At 42.3% G+C, this 23,106-nt stretch overlaps 1 protein-coding gene across 2 annotated transcripts in view; it reads left to right on the top strand.

Annotated features, from left to right (window-relative positions):
• RAMP3 (receptor activity modifying protein 3) overlaps positions 1 to 22,720 on the top strand; it is a 70,112-nt gene extending 47,392 nt beyond the window's left edge. For both annotated transcript variants that reach the window (XM_062625418.1, XM_062625417.1), the window contains exon 4: positions 21,343 to 22,720. In XM_062625418.1, the coding sequence (XP_062481402.1) occupies positions 21,343 to 21,598 (256 nt within the window). In that variant the 3' untranslated portion in view covers positions 21,599 to 22,720. The remainder of the gene's footprint in view (positions 1 to 21,342) is intronic.
• The last annotated feature ends 386 nt before the right edge of the window (positions 22,721 to 23,106 follow it).

Raw genomic sequence — 23,106 nt, 5'->3', positions numbered from 1 at the left:
CTGATGAAAGGGAGGCTCACTCTTCCTCACTTGTGCCACGTAGAGGGGATACAGGCACACACCATGTAGAGGGGTGTGTGTCTGTATTGGTGTTAGGATTTACATCCTGATAGACAAGTTACATTGGTTATGCTTTATCTTGGGTGAAAATGCTGCAAATCACAAATGTGCTTGCAGAACAAAAGCTCACTGTATTTCCTGGTGTCCGGATTATCTTCTGTAATGTTTTCCCCTAATGTTCTGTGTGTGTCTGAAGAATTCCCTTTTCCCCCTCTAAAGATTTACTGGGGAAGAAAACCAAAATTCCTTATTTAGCCTGCTGTAAACCCTCCCAGTTTTGTCAGGCCAGATTCTGTAGAAGAAAATATTCCATGTCAGTTTAGTGTCTTTGTGAAGGAAGACTGAAGAAACCTGCACTTTATCTGGCCTCATGTCAGTGTAATTTATTTACTATTAGGTGTTTGGTGTGGCATAGTAAAACAAGGACTGCTGTGGTATAATAGAACGGGTTTCCTTTGGGCTTCTCATGCAGATACAGTTACTGATTTCTTTTTAAGCTCTCAGTGAAAGGCAGATAATGCTGGTATTTCATCCTTTCTACCTGTGTATTTCTTCCACCTCTTCATATATCAAAGCTTACAGTCATTTTGTATTAAAAAATCATTCTAAAACCTCCTAGAGGTCATGGTGGCAGTGGCAAAACCAGGCTGGTAATCATTACCCCCAAGAATCTATTATTTTTCCTTCAGTGACTCATACCTTCCTTTTCCAAAGCAAAGCAAAGCTTATAAATCAGTTAGGTGTGTGCAAGAAAAAGAACATCATATTTCAACAGTTGTGTTGCCATCGTGCTGGTAGCTGACAGCAGCAATTTTTCAATATAAATAATACCGTTTGCTATCCATTATTTAAAACAATGGAAATAACACCCCCCAGTATAAAGTCTCACAAGGTTGTCAGATGCAGGGATGCTCTGAAAATGTATACACTCACCTCCTGTTTGGGATCAGCCATTCTAGCCACAAAATTGCTGTGAAGTTAATGCAAAGGCACAGCTTGTCCCTGATTGAGGATTTTAGAACATCTTAAAAGAGGAACTACGTTTCAGATGAATCTCCATTACTTTCATACAAAATATATTAGCTTTGGAGTATACCATGTAGCTAAGAGTATGTCCTGATGAATGTGCGTAAAGCTTGAATTCAGAGACCAGGATTCCACATGAGGCAAGAACACTCCATTGCCACATAATTGCTTTCTTCCTGGTAGATGTGGAGGCTGAAATATGGTTATTTATACAGTTACATTTTTAATTCTTTGCTACATAGGAGAGGGAAAGATACTTTATACAAATCATGGCTATGAAAATGAAATCTATATTTGATAATTCCAGATGCGGGACTGAATAGGCTTGTGGCTTTGGACACTCATTTCTAGCATTTTCACTCACTTCAGTGCAGCATTACAGCAATCCGCTCCCAAATCTCTGTCTGCTGTAGCCACTTACATGACGCAGAAGGGGGATTAAAAACACTAATGGACACTGAATTTTAAATGAATTATTCTGACTTCCCAATTTTAATGATGTATTAAGGACACTGGAATTTATGAATTCTGTGTAAAGCCATCACTGTTTCTGCCACACGTCATAGTAATGGCTAGGAAAGCTATTGTCAGCTAGGAAAGCCTTGTCAAATTTACATTTGATGAGTTTTGGTTTAGACACTGAAAAATCGGGCTATTTGCAAGGGAAACCTTGCTTTGAAGAGCTTCCTTGAAACCACTAAATGGGTGAATGCGCAGGATAAGGAGAAATTGGCCAATCTTCTGGGAGGCTGCCGAGTTAAATACACACAATTCCAGGAGCTCAGGTTTGTTGAACTAAACCCAATGTTATTTACTGTTTATTCCACAACACATGTAATCACAGCCTACAAAAACCTCAGCCTTGGGATACCAATACTGTGGCATGGGGAGAAGAGAAAATGAGTGGAGTTTGTTCTCCAATCAAGAATAATTGTTTCTTTATTGTTAAACCACTGGATACCTTGTGTCTGCCACTGAGAAAGAGATGATTCTATCATGCCAAAATAGTGTGGTTTTATAGCCCATTCTCCATCTCTTTAAAGTTTCTAAGAGCCCAAACTTTCCTGTTCTTCAGTTTACAGAGAATGTTGCAAATCTCTGTGCAAGTTCTGTCACTGTGTGACCTTTTCATTACCAACAGCTGAAAACTCTTCCATTTTTAATATCAGATTTCAATTTTTCAGGTGGTTTTTGCCAACAAGTTTTGACGTCTGTTACATTTGTCATGAGTCATTGTTTTTAAGAAGAGAGTGAAATCTGGCATTTGCCAAAAGGTCACCAATGTATATATCGATAATTTCTTCTTAAAGTTCTGGAGAGTTTCCAACACTGGTGAAGTTAAGGTCACCAAAAGGCATCACAGGCAATATTTCAGTGAGGGTGCTGTGCATCAAACTGATGTGTACTGCTGCAGATGCATCAGACTAATGGCTGGTAGCTTGTACTTACAAGGTGGGATCGGTATGTCAGCACTTGGTAAAGTAAGTCAAGTAATAAATAGTTCAAAATACATGAATATAATGATCTGAATGGATAAACCACTTGCAAAAGATACTGTAAGCAATTTAGAGGGGATGTTAGAAAGCACTCTGCTGTTGAATCTCATGGCTGTCAGCTGATAGGCCCTGGCCCTTTCAACACCTTTTATGCCCTCTGAATTTTACTGTGGAAAGATCAGTAATAGAAAATTATCTTCGTGGAGCTTATTACAAAAGGTCATATTTCAAAATAAGCAGTACATAAGTTTTCTGTCTAAAGTTACTCAGTGGTAAAACAATATGGCGTGATAGATCAATTATGCAATGCAAATATTATGGACAGTATTTTTAGAGGCAGTGAAAATGAAAGACAATAAATGTGTTATGAAAATTAATGCATAATACCAACTTTTGTGGTTCTTCTGGTTTGCAAGACAGTTTGTACATTTTTGTTTTCTAACTGCATCAACCAACCGCAAACATATAAACCAACACAGATTAACCCAGCAGAGTCAAAGAAAATAGATTTGCTTGCTTCAAGCTACATGAAGTATTAGTCCTGTGATTAACTGTTGACTGCACAATGAGGTACGAATTAATACTACCCATTTGTTCTATATTCAGGGCCTTGTTTCAATTACAGAAGTTTATTATATAACAGTACTTTAAAATAAGTATTTTACATGGTTAATTGACAAGGCTCTGGCATTTCTATTTATCTTTGCACAACAGTTTATAATTCAGTGTTGGAAAGTAGTTCCAAGACAAAAAAAAGCAGTGTTCTGCGCTCTTATAGGGATTAGTCACCTTCTTCAGCCTGGCATATAGTTTGCAAAAGGCTGACATATATCATAGAATCACAGAACTGTTTAGATTGGAAAGGACCTTAAGATGATCCAGTTCCAACCCCCTGCCATGGGCAGGGATGCCCCATGCTAGACCATGTCGCCTAAGGCACTGTCCAGCCTGACCTTGAACACTGCCAGGGATGGAGCATTCACCACTTGTTTGGGCAACCTGTATGTTGCTAGCTTCATGGACAAACTTGATGCAATGCATGAGATGACTATAGTACTTATGATATAGGTAAAAGAGAGCTCTGTAAAATTAAAGATCTTCTCTGTGGTAAGATCTGAGTATATAAGGGCTGGAAAGAACAAAGGTTTCCAAGGCATAGTGCAGAGATGAACAACTAAGAGCACCACTCTTGAGCTTTCAAGAAACTGATGTTCTACATTTCTCTTGGGTACACAAATGTCCTTCATACATTCCACTGACTGCTAAAATGTACCATTTCATATTAATGTGAGTATCAGGTTGCACCAGAGACATAGAAAAGTTAAAATGAGCATTCTGGCATCTGGAACTGGTTTCTGTGTCTGCTTCCATTATGGAGCCTGTCCGACTGGGAGTCACTGAAGCTCTCAGTCTGATTTTGATCTGCAGAAAGGCAGCTTCAGAAGCAATTCACTGTAATCTATAATGGATTTTTGCACCATATTACTGGGAAGTATATATACCTAATACATATCTAGGTCTGCAATTGGTCACCTGCTTCTTGACCCTTATTATTTGTGTTTTGCTTGGAATAGGAAACAACTACCACTCTCCTCCGAAAGCAAATGGATTTTGTAACTACAGTGATTTTATTAGTGTATATAAACCCATTTTCCATAAAGAAAAAAAATCTACATTCTTGGCATGCTCATACAAATTAAGTAAGGAGGGGTATGGGAATTATGATAGAAAGTTCAACTTAGAAGCATATGGATTGGGGTTTTTATTTGATGTATTTTTCACTCTGTGGACATGCTGCAGTGGGTGTTTCTCAAAAGTGTAAACTTGGTTGACCCATGCTTCCTCTTTCACAGCTGGGTATCGTCAGATATTTCTTTTCCCTGTTTTCACTTTAAGAAATGATGCTGTGGTGTTATGAAAGGCTTGTGCTACTTTGGACTAAGTGGAATCTAATAACAGCTTCCACTCAGCAGATGACACTTTAATATCCTTTATTATCCTCTTAAAAATGGAACCGAAGCAGTTGTTTGGAGATGTAAGCTAGAACGAATGAGGAGGGCTCTTCTGTTATTGCTTTCCCTGTGAGTTTTTGTCTGCTGGTCAGAAAAATGACTGTGTTCGCAGGTGCCTGTTTGGAATAGCTGTTGGGAGGCCCAGCTGTGTAGCACTGATCTGGATCACAGCCACATTTTCTCTGCTTGCGTGTCAGCTTGGTTCATCTAGATGGAAAGAACAGCCTGGAGCTGCTGAGATGATACAGGGAGTGAGATGCTATTGACTAGCTCACAGTGGCACCGGGCTAGGGACTGGCTCTTCCCCACTGACTTTGGCTCCTCCCAGTGTGTTGCAGGATTGAACTGAAGCTGGCTGAGCCTTTAATTTTGGAAGCACCAATGGGATAACGGTGTTAGCATGGAGTTGGAACACTTGGAGAAAAGTGCTGACAAATACATCACTAGTCATAGCAAACTTTACAAAGTGAATGAACAGAGAGACTGATGTGTTTGGGAGAAACCAAAATTGCTTCAACAGATGACTGATATCTCTTGAATACCTGCATGCACCAAGAGCATTTGCACTTGGGCTGACTGGAGCTAAGATTGTGTGAACAAATGGTGACTCTGATGGTAATGTTTCTGGAAAGGAGATGAACTCAGGTAGATACAAGGATAGCATATTGGTTGCATGTTTCTCCATCACTGACAGTGGCATATTTGAGTGTAATTCTTGCCTTTTGTGATGCTTCTTTCTTTGTTACACAGAACAGCTGTGGGACTCATCCATCCAATGTACTAGTTGTCCTGGACCCCCTTCCTAGTCAGCAGAAGCTAGGTGTCTTAAAAGATATCATATACATCATACCCTATAGTTATTCCAGTGTCTCCACTGACTATAAAGGCAGACTAATTTCTAAGCATGCAGAAGTTTGCTATGAAATCTGACCTGACAAGAAATAGTGGGAATACACCTTCAGATGGTGTTATTAGCTTCTCAGGGCTCTCATCTCTGTCATTTCTGGCCTTTGAAGGAGGATATGCACTAGGAAATGCTAATGGTACTTCTAATGAGATTGAAGGGAGAGGTAAAGCAGATGGGAGAGAAAAAATACCAGATCTTAGTCTGATTTTGCCTTTGCCTTGACCTATTGTGAAATAATCTGAATTGGATGGAGAAAGCTGAATGTACTAGAAAAAAAGCAGATGAGGCAGCAGAGATTGTGCACCTTTGGTTTGCAGCACTGAGAAGTATTTACTAGAAATGAAAAGATATTCGGACCTTTGGGTCTGAATTTGGGAGTGCTTCCTGCTTCCCTTCCATGTGCTAGCACAAGGATTGACATTTTAGATGTAAAATCTTGACTACTGATGAGTACAGCAACAAGAACACATGTAATGTGTTTGAATGCTCACTCCAGAAACATATCATCTCCTCTCATGAGAAGCTCAAGAAGATGAAGGGCTTTCATTCTGTCAACTGGACAGAAAGTTTGAAACCTGAGCCATAAGTAAGGAGTCCTAAAGTTTACATTTAACTTAGAGAAACACAAGCCTGATTTGTCTGACTGTTTGGGATAGGTATGTAATGGTTTGTGCTACTTGTAGTCAACTGTTATCTCTTGAAGGATACATGTATATTCTGGTGATGGGTGAAATCTCTTTGCCTGTCTCAGAGCTTGGTCATGGATAGGGACTGGGTAATTTTTGCCTCTCTTATTATTATTTCCATCTCTTTCCTGTCCTACTACAGTATAGACTACCTGTTCTGATGCCTCCTCTCTCCCCTTCTCAGGAGGAACTTTTCTCCTCTTACTGAGCTGACCACTGCTTCCACTGTTTCCACTAGACTATAGGAACTATTATAGTTGAGGGTTAGGTCTCCGGTTTAGTCTCAGTACGAGTTTGAGGGCACTGGACAGTGGCTCAATTGACATGGGACAGGCCTCAACACAGCTTTAGAAGTTGCTTTATTACATAGAAAGTATTGTGAAGCTTGTACCAGACAACAGGAACAAGAGACACTAAGGAATAGTGGACAAGGTGTTTGATGAGTGCTGGAAACACAGGCCTTAATTCACAACAGAATTGCCTGGAAGCTCTATCCAAACTGCAGATGTTAGAGTTTAGGATTCAGGGGCTAGGCACTCTGATGTAACCACTCAGCATTTCGTGGGTCTTGGAAAGCAAACTAGAAAGGGGAAGATAAACAGCCACAATAAAACATCACTTTGGAAACAAAACCTCTCTGGTTCTGTAAAGGTTCTGATTTTATATTATTTGCATGTCAGCACTGCAGGTGTGCGTGTGAGGGTCCAGAACACAGCATCATCTTGAGGAGCCATTCAACTTCAGAAAGAACCTCAAGTGGATGCATCTTCTCAGCCTTCAAATCCTTAGGAGGCTGCTGAAACAGTCAGTATCTGGAGTGCCTTTCTAAAGGAGCTCTTGACTGATACTGTTCTCTGAGAAGAGAATTTCATCCGTTGCTTTTTGCTTTACAAAGAGTGTTCGGTCTTTGCAAAGAGTGCTTTTTGTTTGACAAAGATGGCACTGCTGCCATCTCTGTAGCCACACTCCGACTGAGGCTCACAAGGTCTTTGGAAACAGACAGGGCAATCTTCATGTCAAGGTCAAGATTGGTGGCAGCCCCGTGCAGCAGCAATCATGCCCTTCTGGAATTCACTCTCATGAGGGATATGGGCCAGGTGAAGTGTAGAGTCAGGGCCATGAATCTTCAGAGAGCAAACTTCTAGTTGCTCAAGTAATTAGTAGATGGGACCCCCTGGGAAACTGCCCTCAGGGATAAAGGGGCAAAAGAGACCTGGCAGCTCTTTAAGGATATATCCTATGTGTAAGAAATCAGGCAAGGAAGGCAGGAGACCAGCGTGGCTGAGTAAGGACCTCCTGGTCAAATGGAAGTGTAGGCAGGAAATGCACAGGCAGTGGAATGAGGGACGTGTATGCAGGGAAGAATACAGGGATGCTGCCCAGATGTGTAGTGATGCTATCAGGAAAGCGAAGGTACAGTTAGAGCTGAAATTGGCTAGAGATGCAAAGAGTAATAAGGGTTTCTAGAGGTATGTTGGTGAGAAAAGTAAGGTTAAAGAAAATATACCCACCTGATAGATAAGGCCGGAAAACTGGTGACAACTGACATGCACCTATTTTGTCTTTTCAATTTTTAGGGGGGAATTAATCATCAATTGAAGCAGCCTTTTATCCCCATGCAAACTGTCATGTAAATCATGGGAGCAAAAAAGCTGCTTTCTAGCAGCAGTCCCTTCAGCTTTCTGGTTCACTGGCAGAAAAGCTTTGCTTTGAAGTCTTACCAAGCAGAAATGTGTTACTTGCTCCCCATGAAAAGCAGGCAGTGGTTGGAGACTGTTAAATGCTAAGTGAGAGAACAGGCTACTGCAGCAGTTCTGCTCCCTGTGACTTAGGACTCTGAGTATTAGCTGTTGTAATTCCCTTTCATTAGAGGCTTCTAACAAAACTGCAGCATGTGATACCTCGACTAAAATAACAATTCTATGTGATGTCCTTGCTGATAAACTGAAAATGTGCTCTATTGATAGAATTTTCCCATTCTAGAGACAACAAAATACAGGTAGGACATAATGTTTTTGAGAGTACTGTCCTTATGAAATATTTCTTCTCTTCAAAACCTATGCAATGTTACTCAGGTTTGGGAGTACTTGGTACTTCTACAGAATTTATCAATCAGACCCATTCTGCTTCAAAATAATAATCTAATATGAATTCATGATGCTGATATTGGGGGAAGTGTGGATTTTATTTGTTTTTCTTAACAAAGAATCACTGCTGAGCAGTATTGAATTGTTCAGTACCATGCCCTTGTATCAAGGTAACTGTCCTCACTTAGGATGTTTAATGCAATTAAACCCTCTGAGCCATCTTGTACTTTTGTACAATTCCTCCTTCCAGCACGCTGTTAGGTTGTACTTTGTGTTCTCTACTGACACACAGGCGCTTGTTTGGCATTTCAGCTGCGAGGTGAAGAGCAAGGCTGAGCAGGGCATGAGTGACAAGTGTAAGAGGTTTTGGTGATCGGGGTGCTGGTGTCTGAGGATGCAGCGTCACCAGCTGATTGGTAAGCTTGGCACAGCTGAGGTTTTCTGCACAGAGTGCTTTGTGCACTCGAAATACTCCAGGAAGGAAAGCTCTATTTTATAACAATAAGAACTCAAAATTAAGCCTTCATTGACATTATTTAGGGTCCTTTAATTTTGTTATCTCTGACTCTGCTTATTTGAAGGTATCAAGGAAATGTCCAGACCGCCTTTCCCTTGGTTATTGGATTCATTTACATTCAGCTTTCAGTTTTTCTTGAAAGAACCTGGAGGGTCATAGAAAAAATCTTGGAACAAGCAGCTCAGTAATCTTGTATAAATGTTGCTATGGGATCCTCAGACTTTCACTGATGTTGCTTTGAATATAAATGGGATAGGCCTTGATCAACAGGAACACTTACCACTTGCTATTCCTCATTTCCAAGTAGTGCTGAAAACACAGCTCACGTTGCAGAAGCATGAAAATATGTTTACTAATAAGACATGACATTCACTGTTGGCTGCAGTTCTGCAAATGAGATCCCTGTTTCTCAGATGAAAGCAAACAGGTTTTCCTCTCATTCATATGAATCACTGCTTTTGGAATTGAGCAGGGACCTGAGGTTTGTGTTTCAGAAGAAGAGGAGTCTTGCGGAGGATGTGTCCACATGAAAGCTCCCGCTGCAGTGCAATGTCAGCTCAACTGCCTGCCTTTAAACCCAAAGTAGATTGGCAGCAACACCAGTCCACTTCACAGGAGAATGGAGCTGAGCAAAGATGTGTGCACCACACGTGGTACACGGGCTTGTTCTGAGGTGCATGTAGGTAAGGCTAAACTGTTTCTAATATTCAGGCTGGCTAATTAAAAGTTACCAAGGAATAATTGCATTGCACTGCATTAGTTTAGTTGCTTAAGTATAAACTGATTTACAGATTGAACATATTTTTATATGTGTTTCATTTACCATAGGAACAAAGGTTATGGACTAGCGTTGTATTAGTACAGTTGCAGGGAAAGTTGCTGTGCTAGAGTTACCTCAGTTCTTTCCAGAGAAACAATCATGTTGCTGCTTGGTCAGGTTAATACCATTCAGTCCCTTGCCACTTCATGTTATTGAAGGTGGGAGTTCTTTGACATGTTATGGGGGCTGTTTACAGGGAGGGTTTTTTACTGCTCTTCCCACTAGAACTCCACCTCCTTTATCTGGGTCTGGAAGTGATGATTAAATAGCAATAAAACATGACTGTTGAGGAATTCCGCTCTAGGTCTGTGGTTTAGCTGTGATTTTGTTCTTTCTATTGCTGAGCTTGAGGGTTAGGTTTTTTTCAGTGATTTGGCTGAAGGAGGAAACTGTTCCTATGGGAACACTACATTTTGTTAAACCTAAGTTGAGGAGAACATTGCTGCAGCTTTGCGGTAACCATTCCCACACTGGTTTGCCAGTGCAGCAGTTAATACCCATAGTAATTTAGCTGTTAAGCTACATTTTGAAATAGGTTAATAATAGCAGTATTAATATGTTTGGTTTAATAGTATGATTAATTCTCAAAGGACTAGGGGCTAGTTCATTGCTATAGAATCTGATGGGAAGGTGCACATTTCACTTGCAAATTGGCACGAATTTTGCTGGGGACCAAAATGTTAGGGAAGGTGTCTTTGTGGTTTCATATGCATTTGTTTTGCCCTTGAGATCTACGTATTAGAGACTGTTCAAGCAGAGCCCCAAGCAAACAGCAGACTCAACTGCTCTTGCAGGTGTGTGTCTTTTAAGCTGCTCACTTGCATCATTTTGCTTACTTTAAAGCTAGCAGCATAATCTGTCTATCCAAAAGCAAAGCTTGCTTCTGCATTGTGGGGAAAATGCACTTGGAGAGAGGAGAAGCAGTATGAGATTGTAACACCCACCACAGCAGCGCTTCATATAATCTTAGGATGAGCAGGCTTCCAAAACAGACCTTGCGAGGAGTGTGTTGATGTGTTGAAAATACAGACCCTAGCTACCCATGGGCAAGTACAAAACCTGCTTTTTGTCTGGCAAGGACCACTTCTGCAGTCCTTGGAGAAGTGAGGAGTGGTCACAGATGAGTTGATGGAGACAGTGCCAGTGTCCCATATGGGGCAGCAGGCCTGGTGCGCAAGCGCTGCCTGTCACTGGGGTGGAAACTCTTACCAGGTGCTCATGTGGTTTTCTGTGTTTAACACTAGAGTCAGTGCCCAGAGTTCACTCTGAAAGATCAGCTTCTTCAGGGCACAAATGCTATTGGTCTCTTAAAGAACATTCTGTATAAATAAGAAATACTGAGATTTCTTTTGTGTGCTGAGCTGAACTCAAATATCTGGTCTATTGTTAAATGGAATCCTCACTTCTTTTCTGCTATGAAATGTATATTTTCCCACACATCAAAGGTCATGGTTTTCATGAAAAGCTGTGGCAGGGAGAACGAGTAGGTGTGAAAATCAAGCTTTAAGTAGTCACAAAAGTAGTGAGGATTCTTAAATCTCTTTTACCTCCTCACCTTTACAGGCTTATTTGCAGCATGTCTCAAAAGTACAATCTCAAGTCGTCTGGATATGCAAGTTTATGTAACATAAACTTCTCCAGTGAGGTTTGCAGAATTTAAGATTACAAGCCAGTTGTTGAACGGAGACAGGTTTATCTTTGGGTGAAGAACTCAAGCTCAGTGCATTTGCAGAGGAATGAAGGATTAGTCTGTAACTGAGCTCCCCTTCACCTGAGGACTGTGCTATTGATGTTACCTGTGTGACACTTACTGTGTCAGTAACATAAATGAAACTGGAGCTTGTACCAAAACTCGCATGAACTCTGTGGGAGCAGAGCCCTTGCATATGCTCAGGGCTGAGGTACAGGGTGTCTTTTATACATTGAATTAAAGATGGTAGTTCATATATTCCTTACTTGGAAGCCAGAAGCTTGGGTCTGTCACTTGAGGATCGCCTTCAGGCTGTTGCTATTTTGTGTATATTCCTAGATAACTGCTCAGCAGTAACTCTGTGCTTTGTTTTCTGCCCCCTGTATTCAGTGTGGACAGCGTTTTTCTTTCCTGTCTGTATTTCAGTCAGGTGCAGAGGGAAAAGCACAAAGAAGTTCAGGGCATCCTTCCATTCCTCTCTGGCAGGTTCTGGTGCTCCATTGTCCAAACAGTCCCCAAAGACTGAGCTTCTCTGGAGCTCCACTTTCTCTGTAATGCTTCCCGGCCTGGTTTCCTATGGAATTCAGCCATATGTAGTCATGCTTTGTGTGTGTGTTTATAGCTCAGACAGTGGAGATCTCACAAGGAGAGGGTTGTTTTCAGCACCCCAGTTGCAGGGTAAGAATTAGAGTTCTCATATGCAGTGTGGATTGTGCACAGAACCTGGTCCTGAGCCCAGAAGACGCGTGCTCTGTCCCCAGTTCTGCCATGAACTACTCTGCGGTGGGCAAACTGTGATTCCTTGTGTGAAGAAAACAATGTGGATGTTTGCTTCCTTTGCAAATGAATGGATGAAGGTATTAGATGACACACAGGCATTATTTGCAGTATCTTTTTGCCTGTATCCATTAGTAGAAAATACAAACCACTAAGAGGTTTGCACATCAGTCAGTGTCTGAAAGAGCAGTGTGGCATACTTGTTTTCTGTTACCATCCCTCATTTAGAAATCAGTTGTTTTATTTTAGCTTTATTTAGAGCAGTTATTTCATAACTGGCCTCTGACTTTGAAACCAAAACAAAGCCAGTTATCCATGCTGGGTTTATGTGTTTATTCATTTTCAGTGGTATCTGCTCTCCTGCTGTCACTGCACGGGTATTTACATGGTTCAGTTTTTGAGTACGTATGGAAACTAGTACAGAAAGTTCACCACATTTGTCTGTCTCTTTTATAGCAGAAACTGTAAAGAGACGACTTCCTTTGCTTTGTTTATAAAGCAAACTGCTTCCTACAGTTTGAGCAGCACAGCAAACAGGATTTAGAATTAGAGGAAGAAACAGCTAGAGTGGGCTTCATTTTAATACTTTAAGGCAATCAATCAAATCACAGAATCATACACTTGAACTGGTTTGGGCAGGAAGGGACCTTAAAGCTCATCCAGTTCCAACCCCTGCCACAATCAGGGACACCTTCCACTTGAGCAGGTTGCTCCAAGCCCCTTTCAACCTGGCCTTGAACACTGCCAGGGATGGGGCAGCCACAGCTTCTCTGGGCACCCTGTGCCAGTGCCTCAGCACCCTCACAGGGAAGAACTTCTGCCTAAGAGCTCATCTCCATCTCCCCTCTGTCAGGTTAAAGCCATTCCCTTTGTCCTGTCTCTACAGACCCTTGTCCAAAGCCCCTCTCCAGGTTTCTTGTAGCCCCTTCAGGCACTGGAGCTGCTCTAAGGTCTCCCCTTCAGGAGCCTTCTCTTCTTCAGGCTGAACCAGCCCAGCTCTCTCAGCCTGGCTCTAGAGCGGAGCTGCTCCAGCCCTCGCAGCATCTCCAGGACTTCCTCTGGACTTGCCTGAGCAGGTCCGCGTCCTTCTTGTGCTGGGGGCTCCAGAGAAATAATACAGGGATTGTTGTTAAATACTTGGGAAGTTTTTGGCCATCTAAACTGTATGTATATGACACATACGGTCCCTATTACAGTAGTCACTAGAGACCTTACTGTCTTTTATTACACAGTATTTTTGTGAGGTTCGGTAATGCCATTTTAGCTTCATTTTACAGCGGGTCACACAACAGAGAGGTCTCACTGATGAGCACACGCAGATTGGGTTGGCAGCACCTCTTCTTCATGAGCATCTGCAGGGCAAACCGCCACAGTTTTTGTGGTGCTCAGTGCTGTGCCGTACAGGAACCAGTTTGTGAAGGGTGCATACATCGTGGTGCTGGAGGAGGAGGAATACAGCACAGTGTAGAAACCTTGTCATCTGTTCCAAGTTGAACCACCCTTGCTTTCTGGTTATATGACCTAAATTCCCAAACACTTCGGGGATGATTGTAGTTGAAATTCAGCTACAGAGACTCTACTTGTCCCCAGAAGCAGAGGAAAGAGAAAGGATTTACATGTACCTCCCAGGGAATTCACGTGTGTCCAGTGTTCTGTATTCTACTGGCTGCAAAATAACACACTTAATTTCAAGGACTGTTAGTGACTGTTTTCAGGGATTTGACTAGTTTTAAAAACCTGTCTGTAAACAATTGGGGTAGATCTCATAAGGGCTCATGTCCCTCCAGACCCACAGTGCACACTTGAGCTTGTAGAATTCAGCACAACGTATTAAACAAGCAAATACAGCCCAAACAACCCTTCACACAAGACAGAAGAAAGAGGAAAAGTTATCTTTATTAGCTGTAATAGCATAGATTTCTAAATGGAAGGTACAATCCAGTAACAAGGTAAGTCTTTAATTAATGCTTTTTCCTCCACATACAGTCTCATACTCCTTCCAAATACCATTTTGTGCCTTCTCAAGGTTTAGGAATCATTTAGGATTAGGAGGTGTCATTTTCAGCTCACAGCACTGAAGCCTGTTTTAAAAATGACTCTGCCTTCTTTCAGCTTTCAGTGAGTAACAAATGGCCCTTCTTTCCCCCTGGCTGTTCTCTCTGTTTCCCATCAAATGTCAGTGTTACTACAATAGCTGCTGGTGGTGGACCAGTGCAGAGAGCAGGCATCAAGACTTCCTAAAATAGTCCTGAATCCTCAGTATCCTCAGTCCTGTTTGCACTGTTACATGGTAAGCTCATTCTGAACTGAGATAGCAGGGTTGCTGCTGCAAACCTAAGGATGTCAGCTTACCAAGGCACTTGTTAACTGGCAGCATTGCTGTGCCTCAGGAGCTTAAGCAAAAATGAGCTGTGGTGCTAACTGTGGTCTCTATCAGGTGCTCTAGCATCAAAGCTGTAATTCAAGTCAACTTTGGAAACTGAGCAGTGGTGATTTAAAAGCAGTGAGCCACAGAGGACCCTGCTCTTGCAATAAAGAAATGCACATTTTTAAGCCAGAAATGCAGAGTTTTTGATGGTGTGTTAATTAACACACCAGCTTGGTACCTGTTGTGTCAAACTGGTGAGGGGATGTGCCTCAACTTGGCACCTTTGTGGAGAATCCATATTCACCACTAAAATATCACCTATTTCTTCTTCTGAAAGCTGGCTCAAGGATTTCTTTGTAGTAGTTCAGCCCTCTTCATTTTATTCTTTGTCCGTGATGACTTCATGATCAACTAATATGTTCTGCCATAATTTGATGTTCATGCGATAGCATAGTATATAATGCTATATCTGAGCCAGATCACTGCATAGAGCAGAGTGACACTGCAATGTTGTACTCATCTCTAAGGAGCAAAACTCTTATCTGGAAGATACAGTGCATGAATGACCCTTTGCAAGCCAGACATTTGCAGAGCATTTCGGTGTTTGGATTGCAGGATGCCAGTTGCATGTGCTGCTCTTGCATCCTGCATTTTCCTGTGCCCTCCACAGTCCATTCCCTGTTTCTCTCTGGGCTGGAGAGCTGGGAATTCATGAGGTGGCAGAAAGCATCTGAAACCAGTGCAGACTCTTCACTGATGAAGATGAAGGGCATCTTTTTCCACACATCCTCACTGATGGTGATGCTACTTAGGGGATGCAGTGCATATAAGAAGTTGGATACAGACGCTTAAGTGTCTGTGGGATTAGAATTTGCCTTCACTTGCTCTTTTGATTTTTATCTAATTCAAGGGAGTTACGGGACTGTCTCCTGTAGACATGCTGTAGTGATGGCTTCAGAGAATACTTCCCATCTGAACTGGTGTATCTCCAAATCAGGCTGAGTTTACAACTAAGTAATCATTAACACACAGCTCAGGAGTGGTAGAAGGCAAAGCACACTTGATAGTAGAAGCTTCTGGCTTGGTAAGATTCCAGTGCTACTAAACTTTTGATCTTTACAACATAGTACCTGCTGCAAGGCTGTTTCCCTCCTTGTTCTAGATTTCCTTGATGTATAGTTTCTATTGCTCACTGGAGATGGATAATAGGTCTATAAACTACTGCTTACATCTACAGTTGCTCTTTGTATTTACATTTTCATAGAATCCCAGACTGGTTTGGGTTTGAAGGGACCTTAAAGCTCACCCACTTCCAACCCCCTGCCATGGACAGGGACGCCTTCCACCAGAGGAGGTTGCTCCAAGCCCTGTCCAAGCTGGCCTCTTTAGGAAATGAACAACAATTTAGTAAGAGTTGTGCATTTTGGGGTTTTCAGTGAGGGTTATTCAACCATCTTGCATTTCCCAGACACTGTTGATGTGAAGCCAAGGGTGCAGATCGGTAATTATTCCAAAGGACACCAGAATGTATTTATGATTCTCAACCCAAGTGAGTAAATCTCTCACAATGCCCATTATTTAGTGACATGAGAGTAAACTACACTTTACAATGTTGACATTAAACCAGCAAGGGTTTTCTTGTGTCCCCTTTCCTTCCCCCCACCTTTCCTTCCTTATGTTTTGTAAAGCACTATTTTCTTCTAGCTGAATTCTATGCTGCAGATGCACAACAGCAGACGTGATCTGAACAGGGAGGTAGAAGTGTGTCTGTGAGAATGCTCCTCTGAAAGCAGTGCTGAGATACAGCCATGGATCTGTTTGGAGAGATGTTGAATGCAAAACACTGAGCAATAGTGTGCCATATCTTTAGGCTCATAGCTGATTATAGAACTGAAGCTTTGCTTTCAATGTGATGACGAAACCTCAGGAGATAGTAATCTTAAGGTTTGGATCCTTATCTGAAGTTCATCCAGATTGTTACACCCTTAAATTCTACCAAATCTGGCTGCATATCACACAAGAACAGGCTTTTTGCTTTGTTTTGTGAGGGTGTTTGGTACTTCCTGCCTCCGTCCAGAAATGCTGCAAGAAATCTCATCAGAAGATATTTATAAGTATTCTTTCAGCGTTTCTCATTCCAGACTGGGTGGAGGCTACAAGGAGGATGATTCACTTTGAACTCTAATTTAAGATATAACTGTGTATAAAGAAATTTCTTGGTTGAAGCATCTGGGGGCTGTATAAGAAGAGTTTTAAAACCTCTTTATTAAAACACACCACATAACTTGTGCTATCCTGAACAGTGCCTCTAGATTCCTTTCCAGGCCTGTTGAGTAGTAGGAGTGTCTCTGGAGGATCTGTTACCTGATTTATATCCAGACTTGTCTCTGCTAGAGGGATTTTCCCCCGTCTGAATACTTGGTATGACTCAAAATAACAAAAATGAGCTCATGATGTATGTACCCCACTGAACCCTTCCATAATTCTGTCACTAATCCTGATTTATGTAGAACAGGAGAGTGATTGTTTTGGTTTGGAATTCCTCACCCATCTCACTAAGCAATGGCAAAACATCCCTGACTCTGTGTGTGTAGAGCGCCTCTACCCATGAGTGCTGCAGAGGTGGCAAATTCTCCTGTGGGAACTGCTGGTGGGTCTGCTGTCTGCAGCCAGCAAATGCCTTCAACAGTTTGTCCTCAGTACCATGATCTACGGCACTCTGCTGTTGGAGAATTGTTTGGAAGGTTTCGAAAGCACATTTTTCTTTGGGAAGTGCTGGTTTGTTGAAGCTCATCATGAAACAATCCATTTGTTTCCTTGGTCTCATGCAAGTCTGGAGGAGGGAGTTGTATTTTTTCTTTACAAACCAGTCGTCCCTGCAGTTTTTCTGTACAGATGTTGAAGAAAGAGCAAGGATTTACCACGCTCCTTCCTGGGAATGTGAGAAACTATGGATGAGATGAAGCCCCACTTAGACCAGTCAGTGCCCTGAGTGGTGGGGAGCTGGGTACCCTAAGATGGGTGAGATGTGACACATCCATCTGGCTCATTAAATAGTGTGAGTGGGCACTCTAGGAAACACTGTCCCATTAAGGCAAATGTGTGCACTGATAATAACTGCCTATTGTCCAGGTTCTTGCTTATAGATAAAGATATATAAATATGTTTTGTTATGGGTAAAATAACTCCCAAACTAAATTTCTCCTCAGGTTTTACAGAAAACCAGCCACAAGATTGTTATTTTCTGTTCTAGTGGAAACATAAAGTACAGGAGAAAAAGTGTTTGTGCTCTCAAAATGAAGCTTTGTTCCAGGATATTTAATATTGTCTTTCGTGACAAATGTGCTGCAGCCCAGAGATTGCTCCAAAGAGGAATTAAGGATTTGACATCTTCTCTGGAAGTATTTTCAGTAATATGCCCTATGCCCCAGTAGTTGGTTCCTCAATAAAACTTACAATGATTCCCCTGAGCATATGAGGGGTAAGCACAGCTTTAGATGAATTTTGGTGCTCAGACTATGCTTAGCTCTTGTTTTTTGGTACTGGCCTATCAAACCAAGTTGAAACTCCAGAGAAATACATTAATTTTTCAGCCCACTGATCACAAAGCGTGTTACCTGGCTCCCAGTGAATTTGCCTTTGCTGAGTATTAACTAACGTGGAGCTAGCCTGAAAGAGATGAAAATGTGACTCAGGACAGAGCATAATAACCTTCCCACACGTCATTATGGTCCAAGAGGTGAAGAAGCTTGTGCTGCTGTACTGCTCTCCAATTGGATATAAGTGGAAAACGTCATTTCTTGTTCTTTCCCTTCCCAAAGTGTGTAATTTTTATGCATTGATGTTGCGGTACCTCCAGTCAGAAGTCAGGGCATCTTTTTGGTAGTCATTTTATTATACAGAATGAACAGATTTCCTACTCTAGCCTTTCCCATTGGAATAAAGAGAATTGCATAAGGCTTACGAGAATTAAGCGCAGGAGAATCAAATTGGACTGAAAGATCTATTAACCCCCACCTCCCTCTTACAAAAGCCCAACAACTTGCTAACAAATTGACCGAGTACAAAATGCCACATGATGAGGATTCAGTTCCTCCCTCCCGAGGCAGCTCTTGGTACCATGCAGAGGACTGAGCTTTCTGCTGCAGTGCATAAACTCGACATTATTTAATTACATAAATATTTAAGTGAATTGAGCTTTCCTGGCAGATGTGGCATTCTCAAATAGCTGAGATTTTTCCTTATCTGCATTCTCAGAATTGTGGGAAACCCCCAGTTACAGTGCAGGTAACGAAGAGGATATTAAGGGAAGGTTGTGAGGAATTCAAACTATTAAGATAGCATTTTTATTCTATTATGGCTCTTAGGGATTCGCTCTTTCAAAGACAATGTAACTCCCTAATGGTTTTTATCTGGCCTTTTGGCAACATTTAACCAGATATTTTTTCTAGCTGTGCTGTACTTGATGTGCAAAATCAAGGGGGAAAGCTCTTGTTTATACCACAGAAAATCCACAGAATTCCTGGCAGACCACTGAGCTTTCTATAGGATTTTATACCCAGGGAGAAAACAAAAGAAGAGGAAAGGTTTCTATAAATAAATCTTCCAGTTTAGGGTGCTTTTCTATGATGTCTGCCCAGGTCATCAGGACTTATTGTTGGGTTTGTTACTCTGCACGACCATGAGGTGGCTGTGGCAGCGGGGAGCTGGAGCTCTCTCCAGCACAGCACCTGCCTGGTGTCTGTGCTAGGCAGAGCACTGAGCTGCCTGGGCAATGGGGTGTACCATCTCTGCATTGCAGTCTGTTGAGCCTTGTAGGCTTGCCTTGGATGTGTGATTCCTCTGGGACTGGCTTTCCCATATTCAGCTAGACATCTTCAGCTTCCAATTTGGTCCAAGGACATAAAGAATGGATGCTACTGGGGCACATGGAAGAATGACACTACTGAAATAACAGCTTATATTTGTGGTTTATTTTTAGCTTATTTCCTGTTGTTTCCCTGCAGCTGCTGCCGTTGTCACAAAAGCTTCCTTTCTAGTTGTTTTGCTTACAATATACATACATTGTGCATACAGGCATCTGTGTGTCAGAGCATCTGGGTGTGGACTTACCAGACTGTTCAGTGTATTTGCTTATGAATAAAGTGGCATCAGCCCAAGCTCTGTGACTGTAGCATGGGCAGGCAGACATCTCCCTTGGCAGGCCATAGACAGTGGACTTCAGTCCTGACCCAGACACTGAATGCCTCTCCTGCACTGCTTCGCAACAAAGGATTGAGTCAGCATTAGTCCCGTTTGGCACTTAATGTCAGAAGAAGCCATTTGTCAGGAGTTACCATATTTACATGCACTGTAAGGGAGGGTAGGACCTTCAGATCAATGTGCAGGATGCTATCCCATCAGGTGACATATGGTTTCTTGCCCCCTCCTTTCTATTTTTAATTTCCCTTTGAAGTGAGCCTATTGAGTCACGCAGAACTGAAATAAATGTTTAAAAACACAACAGACAATAATTCAGCTTCCTTATTTCATGTCTTATTCCTGTGCTGACCAGACACTCCTTGTCTTCTTAACTTCCGAACTCCTCCTGCATATATCATTTGCTTCCTGAATTTCTTTGGCTTATGGTAACACCATAAACCCCATCCAATTATTCATTTAGCATTATTGTTTCCTTTTTTTTTCCCTGAGGGGTAGCCAATTCTCATAAATAGAGTTACCCTGGACAGGTTAACCTCAGCACATGGGGTGTTCAAGATCAGGTGCTAGGCATTACAAGTGGCTCTCAATAAAGGAGCGTGAGCAGCAGGTTGAAGGAGGGGATTCTCTCCCTCTGCTGTGCTCTGGGGAGACCCCCACTGCAGCCCTGATCCAGCTCTGGGGCAACAGCACAAAACGGATGTGGAGCTGTTGGAGGAAGTCCAGAGGAGGCCACGGAGATGCTGTGAGGGCTGGAGCAGCTCTGCTCTGGAGCCAGGCTGAGAGAGCTGGGCTGGTTCAGCCTGGAGAAGAGAAGGCTCCTGAAGGGGAGCCCTCAGAGCAGCTCCAGTGCCTAAAGGGGCTCCAGGAAACCTGGAGAGGGGCTTTGGACAAGGGCCTGTAGGGACAGGCCAAGGGAATGGCTTTGAACTGACAGAAGTAGAAACTTGGTCCAGTGGAAGGTGTCCCTGCCCATGGCAGCGGGTTGGAACTGGGTGAGCATTAAGGTCCTTTCCAACCCAAACCATTCTGTGATTCTAGGATTCTTAACATGCGTAATTAGGAATTCACCCCCCCCCCCCCCCCCCCCCCGGCATTTGCTGGAATTGGGAAAAAGCTCAAGGCTGTCAAAAGCTGACTTTCTGCATGTTTATCTTACCATTCTCCTTCTACTGCCTGAGGGTACAACAGAACTGAAACTGTTACACAGTAACGCATGTTGTTGCTCAGTTCCAGTGCCACATCATTATTTTCACCACAGTGTCATGCCCAATGACAGCAAGGCATGAATTACCCATATTTTGCTCAAAACATTCTGTTCTTAGCACATTTGTGTGTGTTTTGTAAAGATCCTGTAGATGCCTTTAGCGAGGGTTCTGGTTCTACTTAAGTGGCATTAGGAGGTCCTGGCTGTAGTAGCAGCATGTGGAAGACAGGGTTTTTACCACTGTCCATTGGGGGTCTCAGGGTTTCACATAAAATCTCCCAGTTGTACGAGTATGTGTGAGTCAGTTCTCCTTCTGCCTCACTGTTTGGTACCTATTTGGTGCTCACAGCTTCCAGTCCAGGTCCTTCAGCAGCGTATCTCCATGACAGACCCACTCTCGCAGGTTCTATATGGCACCTTATGTAGCTTATCTAAGTGTAATATGCATATGCATTCTAGTGAAAATTTTTCCTTCATTTCCTTCTCCCAGGTATTACGACAACTTTACCCAGTGCACAGAACGTGAAGCCAACAATGCGAGTTGCTTTTGGCCAAACCCTCTGGCAGAGGGCTTCATCACTGGAATTCATAAACAGTTCTTTTCAAACTGTACTTCAGAGAAGGTTCACTGGGAAGATCCACCGGATGAAATTCTTGTAACTCTCATCTTGATCCCAGTCATGTTGACGTGTGCCATGATAACACTGGTAGTATGGTGCAGCAAGAGAAGTGATATCCTGGTGTAAGTTCTTCCTCTTGGCCTTTATTTTTCTCCATCTCCATCTTCCAAAACCACTAAGAAAGAAAGAGAGAAACTAGACAGAAGGATTTCAGATCTGCTGAAATGGAACCTGTGAGATACTGAGACTGAGACAGTGCTCCTGTGAACTTAAGAGCTGCCTGCTGCTGCTGCCCAAAGTCACTACTTCTGAGCTTGGCTATTGGTGTTGCTGGTGCAAAGTTCTCTACTTCCATCAGGCTTCATCATCATGGAATGCTCAGGCAGCTCCCAGAAACAGGAGAGTCCCCAGGCAAACGGACCCCTTAACTGCAAAAGGGATAAAGTTACTTTACCTGGGTAAAGCTGGTTGGTAAACTAAGTTTTGCAGAACTGTATGTAAGTGTATGTACATGTGGTGTAGCACTGACAGCGGGGAAGATGGCATCTCTGGAGTTCTTGTGTAGGACACTGGAGGTTTTCATCTGTGAACCCCGTGACTCGGACAGATCACTGGCAAAGGAACTGAACATGGATGTAACCAAGTGGCAGCTTTTCCTGGAAGCCAGTCAAAAACATCATCATCAAGAACTGGAAGTATTGTTCTGGCAAAGGAACAATTTATGTGTCCAGTGACTATCACCATGGGGAAGTTATTATGCCACTTTCAAACCAGGTTATAAAACGCCTTTAAGCATGGCTGCTTGGAATTGTATGGCTTACAAACCAGCTCTGGGAAGATCTACAAGAAGTCTTACTTTACAGAGCTGAAAATTGGAAAATCGGTTGATTACAAATATACTAAGGAATAATGAAGAAACTTTCCTATGCCAGACTCTGTTTTTCCTCTTTTATAGTGATTATTCTTGATGACTTGTGTTCACTGTATATTCCCTGCTCTCACTTCACTCTGTGCAAGAGCGATCCTACAAATCAATGTAAAGGCATCATGTTGCTTGAGGTGCCTTTCGGAGTATAATTTTGTACATAAATCATTCTTCATCCTGTGAAGAGCGGGGAGCTAAAGCATGAACATCAAACAGGAACAGACATAGGAGGGAAGAGAAAAAATTCTACTCAGAAATCTTATTCTATGAAGCTATTCCTATGTAACACATTAAATAAAGATTATATGCCCAAAATAAACCAACTTCCATGTTTGTGTTGTAAACCTCTTTTCTGTCATTTCACAAAATGCCTTTCAGTCGAATGCTCCTCTATTATATTTTGAGCAGTATCTGTTACAAGTGACTCTTCATTTTTCCATACACACAAGTGAAATACAGGTCGAATGGTGTTTTATCCCTGCCCATGGCAGGGGGGTTTTAACCGGATGATCTTAAGGTCCTTTCCAACCCAAACCATTTTGTGAGTGTGTATCTCTGCTAGTTAGATTTTCTCCTTTAAGATTCTGGCCCTGTGTTTGAGACTTAGGTCTGTGTGTGGGAGAAGCATTTCTAGGCTGGAATCAAAGCAGAAGTGCCCCCATTACTGGAATTGCTTATATGTAGATAGATAAAGAACCCCTGCAGCTGT

Source organism: Pezoporus occidentalis, unplaced genomic scaffold, assembly GCF_034315485.1.
Source record: "Pezoporus occidentalis ecotype Australia unplaced genomic scaffold, CSIRO_AGI_Poc_V1 ctg28, whole genome shotgun sequence".
In the NCBI taxonomy this organism is placed as follows: Eukaryota; Metazoa; Chordata; class Aves; order Psittaciformes; family Psittacidae; genus Pezoporus; species Pezoporus occidentalis.
Note: the sequence above shows the minus strand (reverse complement) of the source record. Positions and strands in the feature narration are given on the sequence as shown.